This window comes from Elaeis guineensis, chromosome 9, assembly GCF_000442705.2.
Source record: "Elaeis guineensis isolate ETL-2024a chromosome 9, EG11, whole genome shotgun sequence".
Lineage (NCBI taxonomy): Eukaryota > Viridiplantae > Streptophyta > Magnoliopsida > Arecales > Arecaceae > Elaeis > Elaeis guineensis.
This window is the reverse complement of record NC_026001.2, coordinates 23,445,928-23,472,277: the sequence shown is the minus strand read 5'-3', so window position 1 is coordinate 23,472,277 and position 26,350 is coordinate 23,445,928. Positions and strand designations below refer to the sequence as shown.

Below are 26,350 nucleotides of genomic sequence, written 5' to 3'. Positions count from 1 at the left end.
TTTCTGCTCTTTTGATCGGATGGCTTGGTGATCAACCCAATCTAAGTACTTGCTAATCAGATCATCTAATCTACTCACATATCATATATGCAAAAATTTAGATGAAACCTAAATAATATTAGATCTGATTTTTACATTAGATCATATCTAAAATCAGATCATAACATATCTCATGTATTGCTAAATCTAGATTTCAACTCTATATGCATATATGCTCATGTCATAATGAACCTTCGCTTTGATACCAATTGAAGAGAAGCATGGTGCTTTTGTGTATATATTTTTAAAATTTTGTAGTAGTATATATATAGATTAAATAATTTAATCAACAATGCATGCAAAGATCAAATCTAAAACTACCATACAAGAGTCATAACATGAACTAATATACATGTATGTAAATCTGAAATCTAAAATTCAGCAAGTATAAATCATATCTATATATAATTAGATCATATCTAAATTATATTTAGATCATATCTAAATATGAATTGAGTTTAAAACTCCATACCTGAGTGTGGGTAGCAGATCACCGCATTCAAAATTTATAGTAGTTGATTCTTCATGATGCTCGACAGTCGTATACGTGTTCGGTCTCTATAGGTATCCATACGAAGTCCATGTGCTGATCAATCTCTCCAGGAGTGCCAGCTCGCAAAGATACCATATTTTGACTAATCTAAGAAGAACATGAAGAAGATGAAAAACAAAGAGATCGTCTCTTGTTTTTCTAGATCCACGCAAGAAATCTCTACGATACAGATTAAGAGAAGAATCCTTCTTCTCAATTCTCCTACGCACAAGAGAGAACTTTCTCTCTTCCTTTTACACCTTTAAGAAGAACTTTTCGTCTTTGATTTTTCATGATGAGAATCAGATCTAATCTGATTTCTCATGTTAAAAATTACATGAATTTCTAAGCTCTAGAAGAACTCAAAAGAGAGATCCAAGAGAAGAACCATTCTTCTCTCTTCTTCTCCCTTTTTCTCTTTGATCTAGAACTCTAGGAAGCCCCAAATACCCAACTAGATTTTTTTGATATTTCTTCTCCAAATCCTCATATTAAAAATTAGATCCAATCTAGTTTTAATCTTAGAGAAAAATAGAGAAAAAATTTGAGAGAAGAACTCTTTCTTCTCCAAGACTACGCATAAGAAAGAAGATCCTTTTTCTTCCTTCTCTTTCTCTCGTTGGGAAGAATTTTTCTTTCCTAATTTTCTACTGTAGAACCAGCAAGAGAAGCCCTCTTTGATGCCTAAGAACCAACAGTAAAACCTCATAAAATCTTTTCAAAAGGAGTTGGGAAGGAAGCCGAGATGCATGGGATATGGGGCGTCCAACTCTTGGACACCCCTCCTTTCTTTTTGGCGACCAAAAGAGGAGGAAACACCCATTTTTCTCACAAAAGAGAGGGGAGGACATGGGACCTTTCTTTGGGCATGAGATCTCATGGTAAAAGGGAGTGGAGGCATGGAGGATCACTTAAATAGATGGGATTTAGTTGATTTATTCCTATTCCAAATAGGACTCATGAATTTTGATCAAATTCTAACTAATTCTTGAACCAAATCTTAACTAATTTAGAAAATAGTTATAACAAACTAACTAATTAGGTCCTATCCCAATTATGAAATCAATTAGGCCCTAATCCAATTAGAGAATTAGTTAGATTAAAATCCCATTGATCCAAGGATTGATCCTTAATGAAAATCAGAAAAATTTTTAATCAATAGGGCTTGATCCAGTCAAGCCTATTATCCAATAGAGTTTGATCTAATCATGGCCTATATCAAATTAACTTGAATCTTATTCAACTCAAAATTTGATTTACATCCCTAAGATCAATTGGAACAAGTCCTGTCATTCAATAGAGCTGTATCCAATCAATCCAAAGCAAACCTAACTAAATCCAATTCAATTAGATTTAATTCAATTCCCATTGCTCAATCAAATTGAGCCAATAACAATCAAATTGTTAATTAATTATTCTTCTAATTTATCAACTATTAGTAAATAATTTATTACAATTTTTGTAAAAGATTAATCATCAATCATATTGATAATTAAATCCTTTCAACGATTCATAATCATTGATCGGCTATTTGATCAGATGGTACTTTTATGTGTATGATCCCATAGATTCGAACTTAAGTCGGTAGCACAAGAATAATTCTTGTACTAAGCGATGTTACCATCTAGCAATAGTTTTGACATCCGAATAGGTCGAATGTATGCTCAGCAATACTTTAGGACCCATGTGGATATAGTTATCCTATAATTCATTTCTTTGACTCTCGATGCTCAAGGACAGCTAAGGGTTAAACTGTCGATCTAGGATGAGTGGTCCACATTGTGTCTCAATCTTAAAAATCCTATGACTCCTCACTAGGATTATTTTGGCCAAAGTTTTACTAAATTGAAATACAGTGATGCATCATCTTCAATTTTACTTGGAGTGGTCAATCCCATTTTGACTCACACTCAGACTTTAAAAGTACTTGACTATACCTAAAAACTTTCCGTCATCAAATTAGAAATTCGAATAGTCCGATACCAAAGTACAGTGAGTTGCTTGTCAGTCACCGAGGCAGTCTCAAGTCAGAAGGATACATATATCCATATCCCATCAGAGCAACTCTTGACAGTAGAGTACTTCGAAAGTGGTCATGCTCAGTAAAATGTACTCCTACAAATCATCCATATACCATATCCGTATCACCCCATGCCTTGGTTAAGAGGACAACTAACTAATATGATACACAACGATGTACACTCGATACAATTATCATTTTTGTAATAATTGTATCATTTGATCGCAAGCAGAATTTAAGAACCACATAATAAATCCTCCATTATCGTTTTGAAAGTAGCTCTAAGGACTTCATCATAACAAATAAATTTTATTTAGGAAGATGTATTCTTTATGATGAATCTTACCAGATAATACATGTATGGAGCACAATCATCTACAATCTAGATGATTGACTTTAGGATATAATTTTCAATAAGTAGGTGATCAATAATTATGGGTCATATAGTAAGGATGCTTTGAAATCTCTCCAGGTGGATGAACGAAGAGGTTCGTATGCTTTAAGATTTGTATAGTGGGTATTCATTAACTATGAGTTATATACTAAGAATACTTTAAGACAAATGCAAGTGGATGAATGAAAGGTTCGAAGTACCTTGAGATTTACATAGTAAGTATATGAAGATTTGTGCAGATGTGTATTTAATTTCATATTAGTTATTTGCTAAGAAGATCTTAAATACTTATATAGAATTAAAGAACCCAAATAATATCTTTTGATTAGTCTTTTTGGATGACATCTTGGATCATTGCAAATAGTATCAGAGCCAACCTAATCTATAATCTATGTAGATTAGAGGATACTGCAACATGGGTTCATTAGAACTGACCACAGGCCAATCATGGTATTTATAAGTAAATTCATAGATTTGGACTCTTAGTCTATCAGAATGCTAGGGCTTAAACAGGGAGAGTATGTGAGAATTCATATGGCATGTACGTAGTCTCACATTGATATTCATTGGAAAGATCTTAAATATTTATACAAGACTAAAGAATCTAAATGATACCTTCTAGCTAGTCTTTTTGAGTAAGGCCTTAAGTCATTACAAGATGATGTTTCATTATAGACCATATAATAAAGATACTTTGAGATCTATGTGGGTAGATGAATGAAGATGTTTGGAGTGCTTTGAGATATATCTAACAAATGATTCTTAACTATGGACCATATATTAAAGATGCTTTGAGATCTATGTAGGCAGTTAACTGAAGGGATTTGATATGCTTTGAGATTTGCACGATGGGTGTTTCTTAACTATGGAGCATATACTAAGAGTATTTTGAGATTTTTGCAAGGAAATGAATGAAGAGCTTCAAAGTGCTTTGAGAGCTGTACAGTGGATGATCCTTCACCATAGGCCATATAATAAGTAAGGCTGCAAATGGTTTAGGTTGACCCGTGATCCGACCCATTGAGACCTTGATCCGAACCATTTTGAGGGACCCATGGAGCTAGATTGAGTTCTAAAATTAGATCTATTCTATTTTCTGAGTTAGATTTGGATACACTGAATTCCGACCTGACTCGTTCATTGTCTTTAGGGTTTGGATTTTTTTTTTTTTAAGAAATGCTTTAAAATGTTATCTTAATTTGTCCACCAAAAAAAATAACATGCATTTGCTTTTCTAATATTACTATCGTGGAACGAGTTGAACATCCCTTTTAAGTCCAGATGGAGGCTTCAATCACAAAAGAAAAAAAAACTAAGCTACTATTTTGGGAGACTAGCCAACAGTCCTTGTCTTTTCTCTAGTACAAGCCATCCATGTCACTTGTGAGGAAGTTTTGATCTATGGGCCCATCAATATTACATCTACATCCAAAAATAGTTGCTTTAAATAAAATAAATATTATTTTGTATTAAAAAAGCATGATAAAGGGAAAAATGTGAGTATAATTTTATACATTCTTGATCCCCAGAATCTTAGTAGATTAGATACATATTGTGAAGTACCTTTTGCATGGCTTTTAATTAAAAAGAAAGTATTTTTTTACATAGCATCTTATTAAGAAGAAGTGTGTTTATTAAGTACTTTTCACGTAATTATGTTGATTATTTGGATTGAGATATGATCTATGTAAGGCTATATAAGGATAAACAAAGATCATTTGCTCTAATATTTAATTACTCTTTTGAATATTGCGGAAAAATATATTAGTGTTGTACTTGGAGTAAGCTAGGAGCTAAAATGAGTTTCAAAACTCTTTCAATGGGATGGAGAAAGAAATAGCATTTTAAATCTTACAACATTTTCAATGGGATAGAGAAAGACAATGAACCTTATTGATGGGAGATGTTGGGACAGTTGAAAATTCTCCAAATTTGACCTAGACCCGGACCCAAATCGGATATGCATTTTATGGGTTATGGCCGAATTATGCAGGGACCCAACTTGACTCGATCCGATCTTATTAGGCTGAATCCTAGTCCAACATCAAGACATGATTGAGGAACAAATCTGATTGAGGTCACTCATGACCCTATCCAATCTAACCCATTTGCACCCCAAATAACAATGGTGCCTTGTGATTCATGCAAGTAGATGGATGAAGGATTTGGAATGCTTTGAGATCTCGATAATTGGAGATTCCTATAAGCAATATATTAAGAGTGCTTTGAGATTTATGCAGATGGATGATTGAAGGTGTTTAGAGTGCTTTGAGATCTATATGATAGGTAATCTATAACTGTGGATCATATACTAAAAGTTCTTTGAAATTTGTGCAGATGGATAAGTGAAGGTGTTTTAGAGTGCTTTGAGATCTATGGGGCGGCTGATCCTTAACTATGGGTTATATCATAAAAGTTCTTTGAGATTTGTGCAGATGGATGAATGAAGGTGTTTGGAGTATTTTGAGATTTGTGCAATGGGTGATCCTTAACTATAGGCCACATATAAAGGTTGGTAATCCTATATCAAATGAAATTAGCTGGAAATAAAATCAAGCTTAATTAAAACTTGAACTAAAACTTGATTAAATCATTCTTAGCCTAAAGCATAGTTAGGATATGAATTTGTATTTAATTGATTCAAAAAATTTTAAAAAAAAACTTCAATCCAATAATCTAATATTATCTAAAATACATATATAATACAATAAGTACTATGAGACTTATCGAGCTAGTTAAGCCAGGTTAATTTTTAGCTTGATTTAAAGTTAATTTTGAGTATATTTTCTTAGTTCAACCCAATTTTGTTTATCTTTTAATCAAGAGTTTCTTAAGCCAAGCTCGAATTGCTCAATTGCTTGATATCGCTAGGAGTGATGTATGGACTCTGAACAAGACAACTGGTATAATTTTAGTAAAGATTTCTTTTGATCTAAGAGCCTTTCCAATCAATTATTACACAACTACAAAAAAAAAGGACAATTATCATCTATGGTTTATGTTGAGTGAACATGCTAGAGGAAATATATTGCTAGCAATGAGAAATTCTTTGTGCATTGTAGGTGGTGTAGAAAATTCGACGTGGAGTGCACCACTTTATATAATTGGTTCACGTAGCCACCGCTTTTCAATACGTATTTAATGCCTGTAGTTCTGATTTTCTGTTTAAAAATTTTATATAATGAAAATATCTTTTTTTTTTGAAAAAAATTATGACATCTTGTTGCATATTATGACTTTCTATACGTAGGATGTCATAATATGACCCAGAGAATTATGACATCTTGTACGTATTATAATATCCTGCATCAAATTATGACTTTCTGTATGCAGGATGTCATAATATGACTAAGATATCATAATATAGAAGAGACATTTTTGTCCAACCACTTTCTAACACGCATTTAATGTCTGCAACTTTACTTTTTTGTTTGAAATTTTTGAATGACAAAAATACTCCTATTCTTTGAAAAAATTATAATATTTTATGCATATTATGACGTCCTGTATTATATTATGACATCTTGTGGATAAAAATTATGACTTTCTGGATACAAGATGTCATAATATACACATAGGATATCATAATTTTTTCAAAAAATAGAAACATTTTCATCATTCAAAATTTTAAACGAAAAAATAAAGCTAAAGGTGTTAAATGCGCATTGAAAAATAGTGACTACATGGATCAATCAGATAAGGTGGTGTGCTCTACATCGACGCCTGTGCTACATAAAGAATTTTCCTATCATCAAGAGATATTGATCCTAGATAAGATTTATAAGGATTGTGAGCAAATAATTCCTTAACATTTGTCCTTGTAGTGCCCCACCTCTCTCAACTAGCTTGGACTTGTCCATTCAACCACCCCCACCCGGCCAAGGATGTGCTTCGCACGTATCGATGCCATAGCTAATGGATTTAGGTGGAACTTTAGGACTCATCTATAAAATAACTCCGCTTTCTCCCCTTCAAGCAGCATGATTACTAAACACTGCCACTGGAACTCACTCTTCTTTTCTCTTCCACTCTTCACCACCGCTCTCTTCGAGGCCTCGCTAGATCCAGGAACAAGTGACATTACCTTCTTCGACTTATCCGTCCATCCAAATAGCGACCATTGGCCTTGATTTCCTCAGAAAATCGTCTGAAAATCCTGAGCACGTAGCTCCCTCGTTTCTATGGTCACCCATTCCTAATTTTTCCACCTTATTTTTCTTTGTTTCCATTGGCCACTGGCTACCACCGGCTGACTGGGACAATTCGGTCACCACTGTCCAACTATTAGATCTTTCTCTTCCTCTAATTTTTTTGTTGAACTCTTCCATTTTTATCTCACAGAACACTTATCACTGTTGGCACACTTGCTGCTATCGACCATTGCCACGAGCCACCGCCCTCTGGCTCCTGCTGCCATACTGCCTTCTTTCGCCTCTCATTCAAGCACCCAAACACCGCCTCCTTTGTTTTGCATCTCCACTCTTTCCTCTCTCTCTTTCTCTGTCATATCTTCCTCTCTTTCTCTCTACATGGATCTAGTGGAGGGCCCAAAGCTCCTCCTTTGTAGACCCTAAGTTGTCTGCTGTAGAGTATTTTGGACTGACATCGTTGTGACTTCCCATCATGTTGACCTCCATTTTGGTTTTTGTCGGGCATATCTAAAATCTATCATTTACGATCTTTATCATATGAGTTCATGCTCCATGATCCACTAATTGAATCACTTAGATTTGACCTATTAAAAGCTATCAAACACCATCATCTAGCTAACCATATCATTTTTCTCTTGCTTGAAATTTTACAACTATAAAAGTTGTTGAATAGGATTAATTGGGCTTTGAATGATTATGAATAGATTTGATTGATTTGCTTAATTAAATTTTGAGGGTTCAAGATGAAAAGATATGGCCCTGACACTTCTTACGAGTTTTCAAATTTTTAGCTATTTTTAATGCTTAAGATTTTATAGAAAATATAAATGATATTTCACATTTTTACTAGTTTTCAAATTTCTAGTTATTTTTAATGCTTAAGACAATAAAAAATATAAATGATGTTCCACATAGATGATGTTGTATTTTTCTTAAAATTAAGGATTGAGCATATGATATTATGAAAATCATATGTTGTCATAAAAAAGATGATCTCATGAATATTTTAATGTTAATAAATTATTTATGAACTATGAACACTAAATTATGAAAATTATGTTTTGTTATCAAAGAATGATTTTATGTTTATTTTATTATTAATGTCTTGTTTATGATCTCTCAACTCTATAATACTATTTAGTACATTTCAACATATTTATTTATATATATTTTAAAAAATATAATTTATAAAAATTTATTTTAAGAAAATATGATTAAAGGTTCTTATACAGCTTTGCACCACTCTATCCCTGGATTATAATAGTTGGCATATGGACTAGCCGGTGGGTTATAATAGTTAGCATAGGCTCTACCAGCGGATTGTAACAATTGGTATACAGTCCCACTGGGAGGTTATATTAGTTGGCATTCGGCCCTGTTAGTAGGTTATAGTAGGTGACATATACCTCTTCCCCTCCAACAAATTATAAGAGTTGGCATGTTGTTGATTGCAACAACATCGTAGGTATAAAGTTTGCCAATATTATTTCATACTATGACATGACCAAATAGCAAATTATTCCATGACTCTAGTTATTTATTATATTTAGAATCATATTTATGAAAGTTTCATGATTTATGCACATACGAATGCATGATTGATTTGATGCTTATTTTATTATATTGTTACGATGCAATATACTATTTTTCAATGAAAGTTGTTACCTCTAAATAATTCACTGGGCTATGCAAAAGTTATACTTGATTTGGTAAGATATTATGAGTTTTATTTACTGAACTATGTAGCTGGCTTTTCTGTTTATTCTTTTCAGAAAAATAAAGTCGCCAGGAAAAAGGACATGATCCAAGTTTGGAGTAGGAAGCTGAAAGTTTTTTTTGATAGAATTTTTGTTTATTGGTTGATGCATAGATTTGTAGTGGATAATTTTATAGATTTTTAAGGTTATGAATTTTTGCATATTTAAATTTTGGGAGCTCCATACTAGCACTTGTTTCCTTATTTAATTGATTTGAGATTTTGGACTCCTCTTTGTCATATTTTATATGAGATGGATTTTTATACACGTTTTCATAGTTGGCTTCGAGTTACTACGGGTGATATCTCATGGCAGCATTACCATGCTATATTTGGAATTTAGAGTATGACAATCCTGAATCAACCACAGCACTTGTACCGACTTTAACAGTAGTATTATATTTTCTTTTTTTTTCCTTTTCTTTTCTTTTTTTTTTCCTTGTTATGATGGCATGCAGGTCTACGCCTCCCAAATTAACAGTGAAATCAACAATAACAAACAGGCAAAGTCAGTTAACCTCTTCATCTACCATTATGATAATGACATTCTAATCTTGCACCACAACTTAGTGAAACAAACGAAGCTTTTTAAAAGTAGCACTATTGATCTGAAATTTTATGCTTGAAAGGATGGTGTTGTGAGGGCAAGGAAATTCTTATGCGACCGAAATTTAGGCCATCAGTAAGAACCAGACTGGATTGACGAGATTCATAATTACAAGACGCAATTAAAAGAAGATTAAGAAACCACAATATACAACCATTTCACAAAAATGAATACAGATAATGAAGTTCATATGGATTAAATTCAAGATCCCCCCCAATAAACTATTTCAATCCCTCTAAATGTGTTGCCACCTGAAACAGGAAAAGAACCAATGGTTAGAAACCCTTCTTTGGCATCAAAGTCGAACTCTGCATTCCTAGCGTCCACTCTACAACGCTTAGGCTTTAAGCTAGAATATGCTCCAAATCATTCAGGAACTCTAATCTTTATTCTACAGCCAGAGGAATCGATAATGCTTTTAAGATCCTCAATAGCCCCAACCGAGTTAAACATCTGTTAGTCCAATTGGCACAAATTGAACCTTTTGATCAAAGTCCTGGTATCGTTAATACTCTTAGAACAACATACACCAAAGACATTATCAAGAATTACTCAAATAACTGCAACAAGTAGCAGTTGTAAGAAAATAGTGAACCTTGATTGGTTAACTAGTGTAGATTTCACATTGCAAAGTGCACAATGAAACAACCAGGCTTCCACTCATCAGCATCCTGGTACAAGATCCTATAGTTTTGTAAGTTAAGGTGCTCATGTGAGACAGAATGTAAAGAATGTAAAATATCCCTAAAAAATTTTTCCATGTTGTGATTTCTCTGTCTTAAGTTCATCAATCTCATCAATATGACAATACAAAAAAGGGCTAGAAACTTATGATACATGTGTTAATATTAACATTGAGAAAGATTAATATGCAATGCACAATCTTGTAAACTCAATTCCATCAATACGATATAAAGCAAGCTAAACTAGTGGTGAATATTCATTTTAGTGTACTTATGCCGTTGTGACATAGATCATGTTTCAGCTAGGAAGGTGGCTGCCATATCCAGTCAACCACTCAGAAAATTCAGATATCTGTTCAAAGAAGGTTGACCTACAATCGACACCGATGACTTACATTGCCTAAAGATGGTCTTGGGGGGAGGTGTGGATAGTCACCAGCAAGCTCGTCAAGAAATTAAACATCTGATGGTGAGACATGGCCCAAAATGGTCAAGGAACAAGAAATATTAGTAGGTAATTCTTTCAAAGGCCAGCTTTCATACCTCTGATAGTGGAATAGTGTTTTCATTGATCAGCATCCAGATGTGGCAGTTGAACATACCAATAACTCCACAAAACTTGTTCATATTCCATATCTTCAACAGATTGCAAAGCAAAATATTGGAAGTTTTCAAAACTTTAATCACGCCAGAATTTTTTTTTTGAGGGGATAATCATGCCAGAACTGCATGTTAAAACTATTTACTAAGTTCAAGGTGAAAATTTTGACCTTTTCCCATCCATGACAGGATCCTCATATAAACAGTCACAAGTAGGCCGGCCTGCATATCTGGCTCTTAAAACTGAAGCATCAGTGAGCACAACCTTCTTAAGGACTTCAAATTCATGTAGCCCTGGCTTGCCACCATGCCAAGAAGGATAAGCAAGATACACAATAGAGCTTCGGAAAAAATCTTAGCTGAGTGTCCTTTTGTCCCTCAAGTTACCTTATGTGGACACCACACGCCCCAAATGCTCATGCTACCACGGAAGATAGCTGTGGGATAATCACTCTTAGGCACAAAAAGACCAACTGTCACTTACTGATATAGTTGGTTGAAAAGAAAAATAAGCTGCCCCACAGAAATGAATCTCACATGAAACATATCCCAGTCAGGTATCAAAATCTTCCCGAAAAGCAGGCCATTGAATAAGAATGAGGCGATAATTAAAGTCTGCATTCCTGTTGCTGCTGGGATGTGATCTTGAACATAATTGTAGCAATATTAATCACAACCCAAGTTACCCAACAGTATCATCATAATCTTCCTCACTAAAGAGATGAAATCAAACAAAGAATGTTAGAAGGTGAAAAACAGACAGCCATTATAGAATGTGGACAGTTGATATGATACACAAGACAAAGAACCTGTAACATCACAGTAACATCACATGCCATACCATCAGAAAAGTCAGATTAGTTCCGGGTCCGATATGAAATGTTCAGTGCTCATCAATCTCAAAGACCTAACCGTGTGCTCATCAGAAGCACGGATTCTGCTTAACCTATCTTGTATGGCCAGGAATGATGGGATTTCAAAAGCACCAGAAACTCTCTCATGGTACAGCGGGTCTTCTGCAAAATTAATCAGAGTTTCCCCAGCATATTCCCTCAGTTCCTCTGAATCACATCTCAACAGATCAATCAGGACTGGTATAGCACCAGCTTCCACCATAGCTTCCCTGTTCACTCCTTCATAACTTAATTGTGCAATGGTTCCTGCAGCTTTCTCCCTAAGGTCACCATTCCCATTTTGTAAAAGTTCAATTAGAAGTGAAATAGCACCTGATTGTCGCACAACTGAAATGGAATGTTTGTACCCTGAAAGATCCCACAAGACATCTACAGCTGCAGATTTTACTTGTTCTTCATTGCCCCGAAGAATCCTCACCAGCTCTTCCAAAATCAACACAGCATTTTCCTCTGCCACAGCCAGTACACAAAAGACATCCTCGGCAATTTCTTTCCCAAGGGGCTCAGGTCCTTTGAGCAGCTCCACATACAAAGGTATAGCACCAGCTTGAACTACCGGCCTAAGATAGTCAAAGTGAGATGAGATAATACCGAGAGCATTACCAGCAATTAGTTTGCTCGATGCATCACCATCACGTAGTAATTGAATAAGTGCTGGAATAGCCCCCAAGTCTACAAGCATATGCCGAACTCTTCTAGCAACCCCAAGCAACCCAATGCCCTGAGCAGCTCGGGTTCTTGAGGACAATTTACCAGATGATACAGCTTCAAGGAGGAAGGGAAGTCCACCAAGGTTTATAATAACCCTCCTCACCTCTCTCAACATTGCCAATGCACTGAGAATCTCCAACAAGTACCGCTTCATATAATCAGTGCAGGTAGCAAGCAAATCCAAAATGATTTCTAACCCTCCATTTCTTGCCAGAATTACCCGATTGGGGCTGTCAAAAGCAACAATGGCACTAAGGCATTTAAGCAATGTCCTCCGAATGCAATCATTTGACTCAGGTAGCAATCTTAGAATTAGCGGGATTGCCCCAAATTGGCCAATCCTAGGGCACAAGTTAGCATCAGCCCTGCAAGCAAGGCAGCACAAAGCATAAGCAGCAGCAGCTTGAATCATAAAGTGCGAGCCACCAAGGAGGTCGACAAGAATCGGAACAAGGCCTGCCAAGACAGGCTCTGGTGCATCTTTTGAGAGACGGGCGAGCTCAAGAGTGGCTTTCACCTGGAAAGTCTCGTCCTCGCAGGCAATTATACTCTCATAAACATGGGCTGCTTGATCCCACTCAATACCTGCATCAGTTAGGATCATCTGCTTCCAATCCATCCGAAGGAATACTTTTAAGTTCAATCCCCAAGATGACAGCTTTATGTACAAAAACGCAATCTTTTCAGCTGATATAGGGTCTTCCAAAAACCATCATCCATATGATACCAAGCCCCCTGAAGAATTCAAACTTAGATGAAATCCCAGTCAATACCTGCATCAGTTTTAATCAACTGTTTCAAATCCATCCTGCTGAACACCAGTTTAATTCCAAAATGACAACTTCTTCTAGAAATATAGTCTTTTCAGCTATTAAGGTCTTCCACCGTAGAATACGAAGACTATTGAAACATTCTGATTTTTTAATGGGAAAAGACTGGAAAACGGGCTTCCTTTCACAAGCAGCAGCATAATTTATCCAAGAAAATAAAACTAAGAGATTCGATCCGATATAAATCCTAGAGTTCAGAAATTCAAGGAAATTAGAAGCGAGACATTCGAGCTTTCCCCTTTACTGACCTTCGAATCCAAGGTTTCCAGCAGCTCGAGTGAAATGCCGCTGGTCTGAATTTGTCTATAAACCGCCCAATTCGGGAGAAGATCTCCGTCTCCGAGAGAGAAGAAGACGGAGCTGGTTCGGGGTTTGTAGGGTTTGGAGACACCCCAATAGGAAACAAAGAGGCCCAGAAAGGAAGACGGAAAAAACAGGGCTTGAGAGAATTTTAAGGACATACTGTCGTGTTTTTTTAGCAAAAAAAAAAAAAAAACACTGCGTGTTAGGGTGGTTCGGCTTGATAAAATTTGGAAGGTTCTATTTGACAAATTCTGGCTTGGTTCTGTTGGGTATGATTGTGAGAATTGGGATGGGATTCAAACTCAATTTGATTTAAATTATTTAGATATAAAATTTGATTTAAAATTGATCAAATTTTAATATTTTAAATTTAAATTAAATTTGATAAAAAAATAATATTTAAAATTAATTCGATTCAATTTTAATATCAATCAAATCATATTTAAATTTAAATTCAATTAAAATTTAAAATTTAACACACACACACATATATATATATATATATATATATATATATATATGTTGGATATAAAATACCCCCAGCTGAAGTTCGTACCAGGAGTGACTCTCTCGGGACTCTGCCGACGTCCAACCTTGGGCGACATCTTTCCGAACCTCTCCGACAGTCGAGCTTCCGCAATATTCCCAAGTTCTGTCGATGGATAAACTCCCACAGCTTCTTCCACAAGTATCGACCGAGTTCCCCCGACGGACGAATTCCTGCCGCATTTTTCGAGGTTCTCCAGCGATAAGCTTCTTTGGTTGTCCATCAGGCTGCTCCAAGTGCTCTCTGGATTCTACTATCGGCTGATCTCCTACAAGGGTCAACCGTTCTCCGGACCCCTTTTGGATCTTTTCCGACAGGATTCGATCGACTCCAATCCGAATTTCTTCCAGAACTACGTCAATTCGTCAGTGGCCAAACTTTTCCAACAGCAGATCTCCACGACGGACGGGCTCCATCCAAGTTTCTATGGCGGTCGACCGTCTTTTGGGTTTCCGGACTCCTACGGGAGCCGGACTTCTTCCCCAAACTCCTACTGCAGGTAGACTTCATCCGAGCTCCTACGGGAGCCGGACTTCAGCCCTAAGCTCCCATTGCAGGTAGATCTCATCCGAATTCTTACAAGGGCCGGACTCCGAGCCCCCACCATAAGCGATCTACACCGAGCTTCTGCTTCAAGCGATCTACTCCGAGCTTCTGCTACAAGCGATCTACTCCAAACTACTACTACAAGCGGTCTACTTCAAATTTCTACTACGAGCGGTCCGCGTTGGATTTCTACTGTAAGCCTCCACCCGAGCTTCCTTTGTGAATGAATTCCTTCCGGACTTCTATTGCAGGCAGGCTTCAGCCGAGCTTCCTCAACAAATGATCCCCATCCGAACTTCTACGGGAAACAGACTCCGACCGAACTTCTGTAGCGGACAGATTCCGGACGAACTCCTATGACGCACAGGCTCCAGCAGCCGAACCCCTCCAGCGGGTGAAACTCTCTAGCGCCATCCGACATCCACTGCCGGTCGACCTTCTGTCGGATTCTGCGTGAAACTGAACTTCATCCACAGAAAGCCCCTGACCGAGCTTCTACAGCAGATGACCTTTGCCTGCAGTACTAGCGCCCAAGGCACCCAATGGTAGAAAGCTCGCCAGCAATATCCGAGCTCCTCTCAGACAGAGAGCTACCCCTCTCCACCAGACACCCCAACCGAGCTTCGGCCGACAGGCCTGGACTCCCTGGTAGGCCACAGTAATGGCCGCGACTTTGCTTCACTTCCAATAACGGATCCCACGCGGCTCCATCATGCTCTGGCAAGTCACGACAACGGACATCACTCCACTCTCCACAACAGGCTCCACATGCAGCCGGTGATGGCCACGACTCCACTCCACTACTCTCCGTAACAAACTCCTTATGGCCCCGAACGGCCCACTATCGGGCGGTTACAGACGTCGCTATCAATCTGTTACGCCCCCCCCTATAAAAAAGGGACCCCCAGATATGTTATTCTCTAAGCTCTAATCTCTATCTAAAAACTCTGCTAAAATTTTCATTCGAGCACTCTATTCTTGTTAAGGAGAGAACTGACTTGAGCGTCGGAGGGTCTTATCGGAGCACCCCCAACTCTGGTTTAGACTTCCTTTGCAGGTCCCGGCGGCGATCGCGACTCCCTCGACTCCAGCTTCTCCGACGTCGATGGATTTTTGCATCAACAGGATTGGCGCTAGAGGAAGGGCTGTGTCTTCACAGTACCCTTGTTCTTAAAGGAGCGCTCAACGGGACCACCTCCGGTCATCTTCTCCGACATCTCCTCCTCCGGTTGCCTGCCTGATCTTCACCTGATACCTCCCCGAAGGGCATCCACCAGGCGGTCAACGACCTCCGCAGCCAGATCTCAGCGAGCTTCGCAAGCCCCGGCCTCATCTCCGATTTTCCAGGCTCCTCCTCCTCCGGCGACGGCAGTCGGCATGGAGCAGTTTGACCTGCTGGTTCAACAGGTCAGAGGCCTCACCGAAGCAGTGCAGGCCATGCAGCAGCAGCCACAGCAGCCGCAGGCATCAGTGCGTCTGGAAAGAGCATCGCCGGAGTTTCAGAATCCGACGATCGGGCGGGCCACATGGGCCAGCCACCCTGTCTTTCCCAGAAAAGAAAAACAGAAGGTGGAGAGTCCTCCGTCCGATCATGATTCAACCCCCTGGAGAGTCCCTACCTCCGCTCCACAAGAAGACCCTTGAGGCCCGCAATCGAGAGGAACTCCCGGGTCAGAGATTTCAGGAGATGAACCGCGGATCGAAGAGCTCCACCGCGCTCTCACTGCTTATGGCGAGGACATTTGCACTGACCCTCCTTTCTCTCAAATGATCATGCAAGAACCAATCCCGCCGAACTTCAAGCTCCCCCAATTCGAGAGCTACGACGGGACCTCGGACCTGGTCGACCACCTGGAGGCCTTCCAACCATGATGCTGCTCCATGGCGCGCCAGACGCCATCTTGTGTCGAGCTTTCCCATCTACCTTGAAAGGAGCAGCAAGAAATTGGTACTCGGCACTGAAGTCGGGTACAATCTTCTCCTTTGACAGATGAGTCACTAGTTCATGGCTCATTTCGTCAGCAGCCGGCGTCCCCGGCGAGGTTCGGAGTCCCTCATCAACATCAAGCAAAAGGAGGGAGAATCCATCTGAGCTTACGTCAACCGCTTCAACTCCGCCGCCCTAGAGGTCCGGAACCTAGACCAATCGGTTGCAATGGCCACCTTAAAGAGCGGCCTTCAAAAGAATGACCTCCTCTTCTCCCTATAAAAGAAGTATCCCAGAGACTTTGCCGATCTGCTGGCTCGAGCCGAAGGATATGCCCGAGCGGAGGAAGCCTTCAAGCTGAAGGACGAGGAAGCTGCGAAGGAGCGGCAGGCAGGTGACTCCAGCAAGCCCACAGTTGAAAGAGGGCCGAGTGAAGCTCGGCCACGTTCTCGGACTCCTCCCGGGCACAAGCGCGTCCAGACTCCTCCCCGAGCATGCAGCAGAGAAGCCCGGACCGCAGGGTTCGACGGGGCTCTCCCCCAGGAAGATTCCACAGCTATGCCCCCCTCAACGCATCGAAAACCCAAGTACTGATGGAGGTCAGGGAGCAGCTCCCAAGGCCAGAAAGGATGCGCACATACCCCGGGAAGCGCAATCCTAACAAGTTCTGCCTCTACCATCGAGACCATGGCCATGACACAAAGGAATGCATTCAACTCCGAGATGAGATCGAGGAGCTCATCAGACGAGGTCGACTCGACAGGTTCATTCGATGCCGGCCTGAGGGTAGAGAGGATCGACCAAGGGTCCTGTCACAACCTAAGCCGCCGAGGAGGGAAGAGCAGCCCGGAGATCGGCCTCCAATTGGGATCATCAACTCCATCTCTGGAGGACCTCGACAGGGAGCAGACCTTCTACGACCATGGGATTTGAAAAATCTGTAAATGTATTACTAACGACTTTGCTTTAAATCAAGATTCCTTTCAGATTTGCATATCTTTCCCTTTTGGCATGGATCCGTAACGACAGGGGATAACCCTTCAGACAACGAAAACAAAGCCATGTTAGGAACAGGAGGAGAACCTTGTCCTAACATGGGCAAAGTTGAAAGTCCGATTATTTTAAGACCGGACGAGGGGAGAGGCCCATATAACGGCCCTTATGTGCCCCCACGGTCATGTTAAGAACAGGAGGAGAACCTTTTCCTAACATGGACAAAGTTGAAAGTTCGATTATTTTAAGATTGGACGGGGGGAGAGGCCCTACAATGCCCTTATGTGCCCCCACAGCCCTGTTAGGGATAGGAGGAGAACCTCGCCCTAACATGAGCAAAGTCGAAGGTCCGGTTCTCCTTAGACCGGATGGGGGGAGAAGCCCTACAACGCCCCTATGTGCCCCCACAGCCCTGTTAGGGACAGAAAGAGAACCTCGCCCTAACATGAGCAAAGTCGAAGGCTCGATTCTCCTTAGACCGGATGGGGAGAGAGGCCCTGCAATACCCATATGTGCCCCCACAGCCCTGTTAGGGACAGGAGGAGAACTTCGCCCTAACATGAGCAAAGTCGAAGGCTCGGTTACTTTTAGACCGGATGGGGGGAGAGGCCCTGCAATGCCTATATGTGCCCCCACAGTCCTGTTAGGAATAGGAGGAGAACCTCATCCTAACCTGAGCTGAAATCGACTACATCAAGGATAGGAGGAGAACCTCGTCCTGACGCCAACTAAGATCCGGTCATTCAAGATCTGATAAGAAAAAAGAGAACCTTCTCGATGGCCTCTCTACGCTCCCGCGACCCCATAAAAAGTTGGGGAGAACCCTTACTTAAAAAGAGGAGGGAGATGCGAAGGAAAAGTGACGGACTACACCAGTAAAAATGGAAGCTAAACTATACCAAAGATACAAAGGACCTCGTCTCAATGAAGAAGGAGACCCCCCATTAAAAACCCTCAGTCTCTGAGAGGGAACTCAACATAGGTCGAGGACAAATCGACTTCCTCAGGGCAACTCAAACGGCCAAAAAAAAAAGAGAGAAGAAGGAGAAAGAGAAAGAGAGATCTACGGTCATGAACGAAAAGGCAAATCAATACGACAACGGTTAGGAACCTTCAAACGATGTCGACGTCGAACAAATCAAAAGATAAAAGAAGTTCGGTAATGATGACCTAATACAAAAATGAATAAGAAACCTTCGGACAACATCGACATCGAATGAGATAAAAAATGAAAGAAATCTGGCGGACGACAATTCAACACAACACGCAGACAAGGTAACAAAAAATCTCCTTTTCATTTCGTTAACAAGGTATATGTTACAGAGCCTAGAAGGCCCAAAAAAAAAATGACAAGAACAAAAAAGAGGACACATAGAAGGACGGAAGGCAAAAAGAGCCCCAAGGGGGCCCGGCTTCTTCCGACTTCGAACTTTCGGCTTCGACCCTCATCAGGGAGTGCCTTATGCTTTCGACTTCTTTTTTCAATTCTTTCTCCCTTATTAGTATCTCCAGATACATCCGACGAGACCATTGGCTTTCATTCTCCACCTCTCGGAGCTTTTTTTTCAGGACCTCGGACTCCACCTCCGCATCCTTGATCGCCTTCTGCTCGTATACCAGCTGGATCTTCAACTGCTGCAGCTCGGTCCTCCCCTCCCCAAGGGCGACGGATAGCTCTTCTATGGTTCTTCTCAGGGATTGGAGTTCGTCGGGGTCCCGAACAGGGACGAACTGGGCTCCTTCAGATAACTGCCTTTGAAGGTGGGCAACCTCGTCAGTCACCATCCTGAGCTTTCTCCTGTAGTCATCCACCTGCTTGCACCAGCCGACCCGATATGCATTATAGTTCGCCTAGGCATCCTGGAGCTGTTGCTGAAGGTCGGAAAACTTCTTCGACCATTCTCGATCGTGGTCGCCCGAGTCGAAAGCCAGGACGAGCTTCCTTCCAGTGGGCCGATCTTCTCCCGTGCAGTCGACAGCTCCGCTCCAAAAGAGCTGATCTTGAAAGCCTAAGCCCAATATCGATCGCTGGTGCGCTTCTTATGTTCTTCGAGCTCCTTCTCGAAGTTCGTCTTCCTCCGACTGTAATCCATGATCCCTTTCACGTGGAGGTTTCGAAAGTAGGTGGCCTCTGAGTGGCTCTCCCTCAGCCTGCGAAGTTCGTCCTCCATCTCTCTCGACTTTTTTGTTAAATGACGAACTTTCTTCCTCATATATCGGATCGTGGATCTCAGTGGAACTCCCTGTGGCAAGGGAAGCGCTTCGGCAGGATACTACCATCGGGAGACAAAAGCGTCAAGGCACGGCTCATTGCAGAAAGAAAAAAGAAAAGAGAAGAGAAGTTTTCCATAAGGAGGAGCCCAATTTTATTGATTGAATGTCTCTTAAAGACAAAAAGAAAAAAAAATCACAGTGAAAGAAAAATACAAAATCAGAGGTCTCAGACCTCCGAAGCAGGAGTTGGGGAGCCCGGTGTTCTTGGAAGGGGGGCTGCGGTGGCAGCGGCAGTAGGAGAGGGCCCGGCTTCATCTTCAGATGCCTCATCCAAGAAGCTGAAGTCGAGCTTGAAAAATTTTTTGACCATCTTCTCTTGATAGAGCTCGAATCCTTTGATGAATGCATCTTGGCCGAACTTGACGTTCAGATCCCTCATTTCAGCGGAGGCCTTGAACTCCTCCACCGCTTGGCCCCTAGCCTCTGAGATCAGAACCAGAATTTGCTCCGTCATATTTGCGACCTCGGCCTCCGCCTTCCTCACCATCTCCTCCGAGGTCTGCTTTTCTTTCTTAAGTGCCTCTTGGAGGTTGGCTACCTCGGCAACCTTTTCCTTGAGGCGGGCAGCCTCGGCCCGGCGACCTTCCTCCGCCTAGATAGCATCCCTCCTCGCCTTGTTCATCACCTCGATGTTGGCAAGGAGCTGGTGCCCGATCTGCAAGGGCGGCCAGAAGGTCAGAATGAAAGCTGAGAAGTTAATTGAATGAAGGAGCGAGGGGAAGGAGGAAAGTGAATCTGCTTATCTCGAGAAAGGACCCAGAGAGTCCCAAACCCGCTGCTCAGGATCGACGTGAACGATCCTCTGGACGACTTCGGACAGGACGCACCCGTCGATCAGTCGCTTTATCAGGTCCCTGTCATTAAAGGGATTCTCCACCGGCTCTTCCTCGAAGCCGTGGGATTCTTCGATGGCAGCTTGGCGGCCGCTGACCCTACGGGCCACCATCTTCTTTCTTCTCCCCCTCTCAACCCCTGGCACCTCCTCGGAGCAGGCCCCCGAAGCGGGAACCTCAGCGGGAGAACTCCTTGAAGAGGCTCGGGGAATTGGGGGCTCGGCGTCTGAAGGAACATCGACAGTGAGGGCTGTCTGGGCAGGCGTGGTCGAGCTCATCTCCTCCGTTCTGACCTTCTTTGCCGATCCGGAGGTCGCAGCGCCTTTTTTTTTGTGAATCTTGAGGCCCCTGGCAAGCATCCGTGCTACTTCGGCGTCCATTCCTAAAAAAAAAGAAGAAGAAAGAAAAAAAAAGAGAGAAAAAGAGATCAGCAATGGAGTGAAAAAAAGAAGAGGTGACGCATGGTTAAAAAAAAAAAAAAGAGGAGAGAAGAAGAAAAGAAGAAGAAAAGGAAAGGTGGAATACTCGCAGGATCCAGGGGACTCAAGCCGATGTTGAATAGAAATTGCTCCTTCAGAAGATTGAGAAGGGAAGGAGTTGGATAACTAAGAAATTTTCGGACGGCTTGAAGGTCGTCCTCCCCCAGGCTGGGAGCCCGACGGACGGAGTCCCTCAGGGAGCCCCAAGGGGGCAATCCCAGCTTTAAGGTCGGACATTGGACGTAGAGGTACTTTTCCTTCCAATTATGGATAGAAAAGGGAGCACCTTTCAGCAACCCCTTCTTGCCGAACTGGGGGGAGAAGTACTACCAGTCCTTTGTCGAGGGATGGCGCTTGAAGGTGTAAAAATACCTAAACAAAGGAAGAGATGGCTGAACTTCGACTATGTGGCAAAGGGAGAGGAACCCTATCAAAAATCTAAAAGAGTTCGGCACGACTGAAGCTAAAGAAATGTCTAGAAAATAGAAAAGAGCGACGACGAAGGACGGAAGCGAGAGTCGGAGCCCAGCACGGAAGGCCTCCTGGTACAGACAAAAATGGCTAGGTCAGGGGGTGCTAGCCCGATCGGCGAGATCAGGAAGCTCCAGATCGTACTCCGAAGGAACTCCATACTGAACCCTTATCAATAGAAGTTCGTCCGGAGTCAGAGAATAGGGAATGGCATCCGACGTAAAAATCGACGAGGCCCAGCCCTAGATATGAGTTCATCTACAATATGAGGGTTCTGAGGGACTGAGGCAGACGAACTCCTGGAACCGCTAGAGGCGGAGGTGCCAGAAGATATTTCAAGCAAAAACCCTAAAAATCCTAGAAAAATTGAAAAAAATAAGAGACAAAAGGTCCGTGGGGAACCAGACAGGTGGAATGCGGCAGAAGAAAAATGAAGAAGAAGAAACACCTAAATGACGAGAGAAGGAACGAAAGTTCTGGAACTAACCTAAGCTGCTCCGAAGGATGCAGAGATGCAGGGACAGGGATGACTCGAAGAACACCTAGGGCCAAAATGGACATCGAGGAAGGTCAGAGCTCTCAGAAAGAAGACGGGCACCAACAGGACTTTCAGGCAGAATGAAACTCCCGGAGGAAGAAGGGCGGGTTTAAATAGACCCTGGGATCCGGTGCTATAATGATCGCGGATCTCCCCAGGCCGACCCATGTTCGCCACGTGTCCCACTCGCCACAGCAGGCGGCTAAAAGCGACTGATAGCTGGCAAGGCCATTATTGCACCGTACCTAGAGCAACGCTCCAGCGAAATTTCAAAAAGTCTCTTCAGATCGCCCCGATTTGAAAAGACTCCGACATGCGCGCATTAAATGCCAGGATATCTGAGGGTGGTCGCACGTAGAATTCAAGGGGGCAACTTCGGCTGTAAAAATTTTTCTATACTTCCTTCATTCGAAACTCAAACTCGGAAGCGAGACATTCGAGCTTTCCCCTTTACTGACCTTCGAATCCAAGGTTTCCAGCAGCTCGAGTGAAATGCCGTTGGTCTGAATTTGTCTATAAACCGCCCAATTCGGGAGAAGATTTCCATCTCCGAGAGAGAAGAAGACGGAGCTGGTTCGTCTAGGGTTTGTAGGGTTTGGAGACACCCCAATAGGAAACAAAGAGGCCCAGAAAGGAAGACAGAGAAAACAGGGCTTGAGAGAATTTTAAGGACATACTGTCGTGTTTTTTTAGCAAAAAAAAAAACACTGCGTGTTAGGGTGGTTCAGCTTGATAAAAGTTGGAAGGTTCTATTTGACAAATTCTGGCTTGGTTCTGTTGGGTATGATTGTGAGAATTAGGATGAGATTCAAACTCAATTTGATTTAAACTATTTAGATATAAAATTTAATTTAAAATTGATCAAATTTTAATATCTTAAATTTAAATTAAATTTGATAAAAAATAATATTTGAAATTGATTCGATTCAACTTTAATATCAATCAAATCATATTTAAATTTAAATTCAATTAAAATTCAAAATTTAGTCTACTCATAACACACACACACACATATATATATATATATATATAAACTAGAATAGATTAATAAATCTTCAAACTAAATATTTTGTTATCCGATCTCTACTCGAAAAATTTTTCAAACTATTCGAACTCAATAGTAGTTATACTAAATAAAGCTTAGATTGGAGTTGAACTCGAATAGCTCGTAACTAACTAAATTCGTTTGCACCCATAGTCAGGATACAAAAAGCAAATGTCCTTTGTACCATGGAGTTCTTGTATTCTAATGATTGGTGCGTTTATTGTTTTAGAGCATTTTACATAAAAAAAATTATTTGATCAATTGTTTAATGTTTATCCAAATTTTCTCTCAAAATAAAAAAAAATCCCGTTAAAAATACTCATAATTGTTGGAATACTTTAAAGAGGTCACACCCTCACCCGTCCTCTCTCAGTAAGCAATTGGAGAGAAGGTGCGTTGATATAGAGCATGTGAGACAGAGAGAAGCAAATCGGTTTGGTAATGGATCGGGTCGGATGTGTGTTTGGGTCGACCTGAATCCGACCCGATATTTAAGTATTTTGATCGAAATCTGACCCGTGACCCAGGTCAACACTTTCTTTACCCATACCTGACCTGATTGCATATTGGATTATTCGATCGAATATCTGTCCAGTCTAAATGAAATTTTCTAAATGAAAATAGAAGGATTAAACGATAGCCCGCCATCACTCTTCAGCCCTTAAGATCTTAACCAAGTTTAAAAACCATAAGGCCTATATTTTATACAATCAGTCCATATTTGAATAATATATATACATAGAATCAGATTGGGTTCGGATAGAATAATGAATTGTGGCGGCCACTATCCGAATCCGACCCGATCTGAGATATAAATTTATCGGATTCGGATCAAAAGCCGATCAACATGTTGACCAACTCGACTCATTAGGGTCGGGTTGGGATAGAACCCGTTTGGACCGAGTGTGATTGCCAAGTCTAGAAGCAAAATAGGCTTGTGTTGGAAGATAAATTGAGTGGTTACGATTATTATAAGAATGACTAATAGGATTCTCTTTCTATTTTGAGGAGAAAAACTACATGGATGGTTAATAAAATAATTCCGCTATCAAGAGGTGTTATCATGATCTTTTCATATTTATCGAGACATGATCACTTGAAGCATACTAAAATTTTTTAAAATAAATAATTTTCTTTGGTATAAATGAGTAAGATAATAATATATTTAAGATATATTTGGTTGGAGAAAGTTAGACTATAGAATGGGAATAAGAACAAGTAACTGCTATTTTAGCTATTTGGTTGAAGAAAGTTGTATTTCCATTTCAATTCCAAGGAAAAATAGAAGTGTCCCAGTCCTCCAAATCCCAATCACAACTCTCAAAATTCAAATCTCACATCCATTTTGATTTAGATTCTTATGACCAATCAAATCATTGAAAAATGTGACCATTCCGATTCTGATTACAATCAATTATAATTTTGGTTCCAATCATGTGCCAAATACATCCTTAAGATAACCCCAACCTTTTTATATTTTTTTTATTATTCTCTAATTTTTATATAATATTAGCTTATAATTTTATACAATGCATAAGATACGCATGACCAAGTAAAAACTATATATGAAGTCCAATAATGATGTCCTCACTAAGGTCATATTGATCCTTCAAGGTGAGCAGAGCATCGACAAAGTGTTGCATTGTGCTGCTCCTGTTGCAAGCTCTCGTGTGTTCTTTCATGATAATTTTGGTAGGCCGATCCCTTCGAGCATCGTGCTTGGAATAGGCATCTTTATATATATATTTTTTTTTAAATTGTAGCCACTATTTGCTGCTTTATCCTACTAATGTACTGCATCACCCACGGCTGACATATCATAGTTAGCACCCTTTTATAACTCCAACTATCAATATCAATCACCAATGATCTCTTGCTAAAACTATGACTGTGTAATGCAATATTACAACAGAAGTGTTTTGAGAACAAAATCTTGAAAGTTATATGTAATACTCAAAGACTACAGTACCAACAAAATGGAATTATAAGAAACCACCATTCTTATAGTCAGAGTCAGCACCTCCCAAGAACAAAACATATGCAAAGAAAAGCCCAACGATCGAATTTACAAATACAATGAGACGACCAATTACCTCTTCATACTTATAATCCCTGTCCGTTCCTTCCAGGGGTATCGGGCACCTCCTAGAACGATGCCCTCCCCTTCCTCATCCTCTCCAATTTGGTCACCTGAACATCAGTGAAAATCGTCGCTTGTTCTGTAAATGGTACTAATTTAGGATATTTAATAGATACGCTACTATGATGGAACATGATAAGTAAAACTCTCCTGGTTATTTGGGTCCAAAAAATTTGCTCATTCTTCTACAAAGAGCACCATACACATGAATTCAAGAGTACTTACCACTAAGGTCTTCTCCAAAATCCCCATTTTCATCTGTCTCCACCTGGAATCACATGACACCATAAAGTTCACATCATCATACCAAGGATGGTGTCTAAGCTCAAAAGATTCACTCAACATCATATGATCTGCGTGCAAACTTACCGATTTCTTCTTCTTCTTCTTCTTCATGCTGACAAAGCTTGATTCCCCTGCATCATCAGAATGCAGAGGTAACTTCATCGTAATCATCTTTAAGCATAATTGTTGGGCTATATTTTGTCGACGTGTCCAATACACAGATGTGGCGAGTACATGGCACCATGATCTAACCACCTATACCGTATAACCCAGATAGCAGCGCAAGGCCCCTTTGGCAGCTCCACAAGCTTCGGTACCAGTTCGATCACCCAAGCAAAGTCAGCGGTTTGGCGAGATCTACATCATCGGACAACCGCCAACTTTACTCGATCTCTGTCTCAACCCTCAGCGTTTCCACAGAAGCTCCCAAGGGTTTCTAGCGCGCGGAGCATCCTGGTTTGACAAACCACAACATTGACAGTCTTTTTTCACTCATGGATGGTTGATCCTATCAGGACCGACTGACACCTACTATTCTGACCTTCTGACGACCACTTCTCCAAACGAGCGACGACCTAGCACCTGATAAGCCTCCTTTCAAAAAAGGGAGCCCGGATCAACATGCCTTCTCTCTCTCACTCTTTAGCTCTCGCCATCCACCTCCTACTGTTCTTCATCTTCGACTCTAATACTAACTTGACCGTCGAAGAATCTCTATCAGAGAATCCCCCA

At 40.7% G+C, this 26,350-nt stretch overlaps 1 protein-coding gene across 5 annotated transcripts; it reads right to left on the bottom strand.

Annotated features, from left to right (window-relative positions):
- Positions 1-9,562: 9,562 nt before the first annotated feature.
- On the bottom strand, positions 9,563-13,660 carry LOC105051290 (uncharacterized). Of its 5 annotated transcripts, none has more exons than XR_012134287.1 (3): positions 10,726-13,660; positions 10,578-10,645; positions 9,563-9,750 (listed from the first exon to the last, which is right to left on the bottom strand). XR_012134287.1 is itself a non-coding variant. In XM_073243233.1 (2 exons), the coding sequence occupies exon 1, from the start codon at positions 13,024-13,026 to the stop codon at positions 11,635-11,637; it is 1,392 nt and encodes a 463-aa protein (XP_073099334.1). In that variant the 5' UTR covers positions 13,027-13,660; the 3' UTR covers positions 9,563-11,495; positions 11,624-11,634. The 5 variants fall into 5 exon arrangements, 2 of the variants coding, with proteins under 2 accessions (XP_073099334.1, XP_073099333.1); XR_012134288.1 differs by having other exon boundaries at positions 9,563-10,645; positions 10,726-10,818; positions 10,953-13,660; XR_012134289.1 differs by lacking the exon at positions 10,578-10,645 and having other exon boundaries at positions 10,726-10,818; positions 10,953-13,660.
- Between the last annotated feature and the right edge of the window lie 12,690 nt (positions 13,661-26,350).